We start from the raw sequence: 5,472 nt of genomic DNA, 5'->3' as shown, positions 1-5,472 counted from the left end.
TATACGTAATTGGATACTTCATATATGTTTTTCAGTCAATTAATATATAGTTGATGTGAATGTAAAAAAGATTGAATTCCGCTTTGGAAAGATATCAGCGTGCCTCTAATGAAATTTGGAGTGTTTATATCACTTGAAGGTTGTAAAACTAATATAGGAACCTCAATTATTTCGATCTGCGACAGAACACACCTTTGGTCCTTGTTACAACACCGATGAACAAATTGAAAGACTTGTTTGTAAACGTGACAGGTCAATTTTGAGTTAGATTAACAATTTTTCTTCAAAAAAGTACTGTGATTATTCTATTACATTTGGAATGCTATTCAAGAAAATGCGGTAGCCACTTCATATCAAAAATGATTATTCATAAGAGAAATGTTATAATGGCTGATTTGATGTTCAACGTGGGAGTCCTTCTTCACAGTTTATTGTAAGATATCACAAAACTTGTGAGAGTCAAAGGCTTAAGCTTTTTGGCTGAGTAATGTCCCAAAATGCTATGTTATGGTCTCACATAAATATTCTTACGGTGTCAATGGATATATCAATCTCTAGTCTTCGCTCAAGGACCAGAGATTCCACAACAACAAAATATTGCATTTGATTCATGTTTCTCAAAATGGGTTGTTTGGTAATGGATTTCTTATGAATGTAGCTCACTATTTTATTGTATTTTGTATTTTTCCTAACAAAAATTAATTTCAGGGAATATTACTGGAAGGGGACGAAGTAGCTGTAAAAAGACTATCAAAAAGATCTGGACAAGGTTGGGAGGAACTAAAAAATGAAGCAATGCTCATAGCCAAGCTCCAACACAAGAATCTTGTTAGACTTTTGGGCTGCTGCATTGAACGAGATGAAAAGATACTAGTTTATGAATATATGCCCAACAAAAGCTTGGATTTCTTCCTTTTTGGTTTGTAATATCTCACATTTTTATTATATATATATATGGAATTATTCTTCTTCTCTTTTGCATGTTTGATTTTTATTGTCTTTGCATGTGATTCACTAATGGTCAATTTACTCATATATGATATATGTAAAGCAGATCGAGAAAAGCGCAGGATATTAGATTGGAAGACTCGAGTTGGAGTTATTGAAGGAATTGCTCAAGGACTTCTTTATCTTCATCAGTACTCCAGGTTAAGGATTATTCATAGGGATTTGAAGCCAAGCAATATTTTGTTGGACATAGATATGAATCCCAAGATATCAGATTTCGGAATGGCAAGAATATTTGGTGGAAATGAGTCGCAAGCAAATACAAATAGGATTGTTGGCACTTAGTAAGTAATATAAAGGAAACTTCTGAATTGTAAAAATCAACATAAAACGTGCAATTACTAATATTTTTAATTTGATGATGGTTCACAGTGGTTATATGTCCCCTGAATATGCTTTGGAAGGCCTCTTTTCAATCAAATCCGATGTATTTAGTTTTGGCGTCTTATTGTTAGAGATTGTGAGTGGCAAAAAGAATACTGGTTTTTATCAACGTGACTGTCTCCATCTTATTGGATATGTGAGTATCTTATTTGCACATTTTGTTCTAGAAATTGAAAACACTTATTTACTTATTTACTTTGATTCATAGCTGTGACTTGTCGAACAAATGTGCATTATCGTTATTAAATTAAATTAGTCTTCGCTTATTGAATTTTTAGAATACAAAGTAGAGTATAGAACGTAGTATTGGTCTGCTTAAACTAACAGAAAAATTTTGTATTTAATCATTTATCATCATTCTAACATCTTGTAATTTTCTTCTTCTTCTTCTTTGTTTTGGGATTTTAAGGCATGGGAATTATGGACAAGTGATAGGGGATCAGACTTGGTGGATCCACTACTTGATGATATATCATCTATGCAGACAGTATTGAGATATGTTAACATAGCTCTCCTCTGTGTCCAAAAGAGTGCAGAGGATAGACCAACCATGTCTGACGTTGTCGCCATGCTTAGCTATGAAGGTGGAGTTCTACCTTATCCCGAAGAACCTGCTTTCTTGAACGTGAGAAGTATGTCGAAGGCAAACCCAGTTAACAACAGGCCACAAATCTGTTCACTGAATGGTGCAACGATTTCAACTATGGAAGGCCGGTAACATTTGAAAGTTCAGCCATAAGTGTTCATATATATTCTCTGAGTAAATTGTCAGAAAACATTCAATCTCTGTGCCTATGGTCTATAACATTATTCCGTTGTGATCTTTGGATCTTTAGCCATATATTTGGTATTACAGTTTCTGATATGTATCATGAAAAATTGTTTGAACTTCTTTTATGCCTTGACAGTCTAATAGACAAGCACGGAACAAGGGGGTCCTTATCAAAATTAGGTTTTATCCGGCCTTCCGATGAAAAATCTTGGTTCCATCCCTAGTGACAAGTCAATTTTGTGTTAAGAGTAACCACTCTATCTAATAAATGTATTGTGATTATTCTATAGCACTTTTCTGTGAATAGTTTGTAGAAAAAGTGTCATGATATAGGATGCATTGACCACTTCATATCCAAAAGGACTAATCACAATTGGGGTTCATTGTAATCACTTATATAGTCCAATTCGACCTAATACACATTTATCATGGGACTCAAAACATACTAATACAATGTTTTCTTAGAAAGCTGTTACATTGCTTCTGTAGAGTGCAAGTATCGATGGCAATTGATTGTTTTAGATTCTGATGGATGTAAGTGAGAAATGGAATGCCAAATGAGAGGGATTAATAATTAGCAATAGGGAAAAAAAAAAAACATTATGCAATTGTAAATATAGCAACAAAATAGGCAATTCCATCTCAAACTTCCTTAAGAAGCAGTAAAATTTATATCAGAAGATCAAAAGCTTCAACAGATACTGGAAAGAACTAAATCTATTCAAGCTTAGAGAATACTTGAGGCGGATGCAACCACAAGTTGTTCAACCCATTGCAACCAATGAAATGTATGTCGTTGCCAAGGCGTGCATGGGATTAATCCCAAAAGCAGGGGAGCTGCTTAGTGAAATTACCCATTCACTATATTACTCATCAAGGTGAGGGCCGTTGGAATTTGCTTGCAAAACGTTCAGGTAAACTGCTTATTATTAGTTATACAACATTTTGCAATTTGATCATTAATTAGCCTTTTTGTTAACCATTTTCTTCTCTGTTTTAAAAATTGACTAGAACTGGCAAAAGTTGCAAATTGAGATTGGCTAAATTATCTAAAACCAGATGTAAAAAGCGTTGAAATCTACAAAAACAAATTCCACAAAGAAAAGAGTTATGCCATGGGTCCGAGTGACTTGATATACTACAAGTGTCACGATCGTGTTGTGCCACATTAGAAGTGAATAGACCTTCCTTGTCTGACGTTGCTGCCATACTTAACAATGAAACTGCAGCTCTACCTTATCCCCAACAACCTGTATTCTTGAATGTGAATGGTACAACGATGGCAAACATAGTTAACAGCCGGCCACCAATTTGTTCTTTAAATGGTGCAACAGTGTCAGTTATGAATGGTCGATAACATTTAAAAATTTGGCCATAAGCATCATAAAAATACAAGAACAAAAAGAGGCAATTAGGCAATTTTGTGATATTCCAAGTAATAATTATTTAATAAAAATATTAAATTTTGACATCATCATGTTGTGGAACAGAGAAGATGTTTGATAAAAAGCTGAATATACCGCCACTTGTAACAGTTTTACTGGTTATTGTGTTGATTTCAATGGTGTATTGAATTGTAAATGAATGGAATTGAGAATGAGAAATGGATTATTCTGTATTGAATAATATAAGCATTCGAGTTGCTCAACCTCCTTTTACAAATTAAATCGATTACCAAAATTGAATGAACAATACACCTCGTGAGCCTCGTTTATAAAGACCCTTACAACTATTAACCAAAACCATCCAGCTGATCTCCCTAACCGATTAACAGAACCCAGGTATCCTACCAACTATAATATGTGTATACCCATTCCGACCAAGGACTAACCTAATACCCATTACACTTGCACCTTTGTCCTTAGTCTAAGAACTCTTGCTCGTACATGTGTTACTCAGAGTAATGTTACAAGTTTTTCTTGTGTTTTTCTTGAGTCCCTCCAAGAATAATGTGGCTATTGAAATCACTTTTGAGTTTGTGATTGATTATTATTGGATTTTGATCACGTGATAATTTTAGTAGCTACATTATTCTTGGAGGGACTTAAAGGGACACAAAAGGGACTTCTAAAATTACTCATGCCACTCAACCAAGTATTAAGGAGATTAATTCTTTAAAGAGTCGTTGTTATTGTTGGAAAGGAAAGGATTATGATTACGATGAGTCGGCTAAGACCGAAACTATTATGAACTCCAAACTTTTATACTTTGAATTTTGCAGTAATCATCTTGCAAAAAGAAAAGACTCAAGATCTAATACCAATTTGTTGCGACATTTTTTCAGACAGCAAAGTAGGAAAGGACATAATAAAATAAGCCACACATGACACTAATTTTTTTTTTTTTAAAATGCTCTCAGTCGTGTTTCACGTTCTCAAAAGTAGGCTTTGTCGATCGAAAGCAAGACTGGTTCCAAAGGCAGATCACTTCCTAGCTGTCATTGGTCAGTCAAGGCGTCAAAGGATCCGGGTGGTTTAGTGTAAAAGCTCGAAAAGGCCGCATGTTCATATTTTTGACTGGGCGCGCGGAGGACCGTGGAGTGTCATCGATTTCTCAATGGCCAATTTGTTGTTGAAATGGTCTAAAATGGGTTTTCAGCGGCCTCACAAATTTACTGAGAAACGTTTGGTTGATGAATAGTACTTGGCAGTTGGCAACAATAGTGAGTACCGTTAACTAATTAAAAGAATAAAAAATCATTAAAATTTTAAGTTTTTATCTCTTCTCTTTTCTTTTTTATTGAGTTTAAATTTGAAAAATAATATTTAAATAGAATAATAAAGGGTAAAGTCCACATACCCCTCAAACTACCACCCAATTGACAATGTCCCTCTAAACTTTCAATTGTGACAATGTCCCCTCCAAACTACTAAAATATTGTCAATGTCCCCCCCCCCCAAGACTAGCAATAAGACAAAAATGCCCCTATAGATTTCTCAATAAGACAAAAATACCCCTATAAATTCCAAAAAAAAAAAAATCGAGTTTTAAAAAAAACGAAAATTTTTAATTTCAAAATAATATTTTAAAAAAAAACTATTTTTTTTAAACAAAAATTTTTAATTTTTTTTTTAACGGAAATTTTTATTTTTTATTTTTTTAAAAAAAAAAACTATATTTTTTTATTTAGTTTTAAAAAACAACAAATTTCATTTTATTAAACGAAAATTTTGTTTTTTTTTAAACGTAAATTTTTATTTAAATAAAATTATAAAACAAAAATAAAAATAAAAAAACGAAAATTTTCAATTTTTATATAAAAAAAAAAAGTCGAAATTTTTTTAATTTTTTTCTTATAAAATTGATTT

At 32.9% G+C, this 5,472-nt stretch overlaps 1 protein-coding gene across 1 annotated transcript in view; it reads left to right on the top strand.

The window, feature by feature from the left end:
• LOC132174577 (G-type lectin S-receptor-like serine/threonine-protein kinase At4g03230) overlaps window positions 1-2,360 on the top strand; it is an 8,165-nt gene extending 5,805 nt beyond the window's left edge. Inside the window, exons 6-9 of the mRNA XM_059586212.1 lie at window positions 709-919; window positions 1,055-1,292; window positions 1,381-1,528; window positions 1,802-2,360. Of these exons, the coding sequence (XP_059442195.1) occupies window positions 709-919; window positions 1,055-1,292; window positions 1,381-1,528; window positions 1,802-2,110 (906 nt within the window). The 3' untranslated portion in view covers window positions 2,111-2,360. The remainder of the gene's footprint in view (window positions 1-708; window positions 920-1,054; window positions 1,293-1,380; window positions 1,529-1,801) is intronic.
• Window positions 2,361-5,472: the final 3,112 nt, after the last annotated feature.

Source organism: Corylus avellana, chromosome ca3 (assembly GCF_901000735.1).
Source record: "Corylus avellana chromosome ca3, CavTom2PMs-1.0".
NCBI classification, from domain to species: Eukaryota; Viridiplantae; Streptophyta; class Magnoliopsida; order Fagales; family Betulaceae; genus Corylus; species Corylus avellana.
Note: the sequence above shows the minus strand (reverse complement) of the source record. Positions and strands in the feature narration are given on the sequence as shown.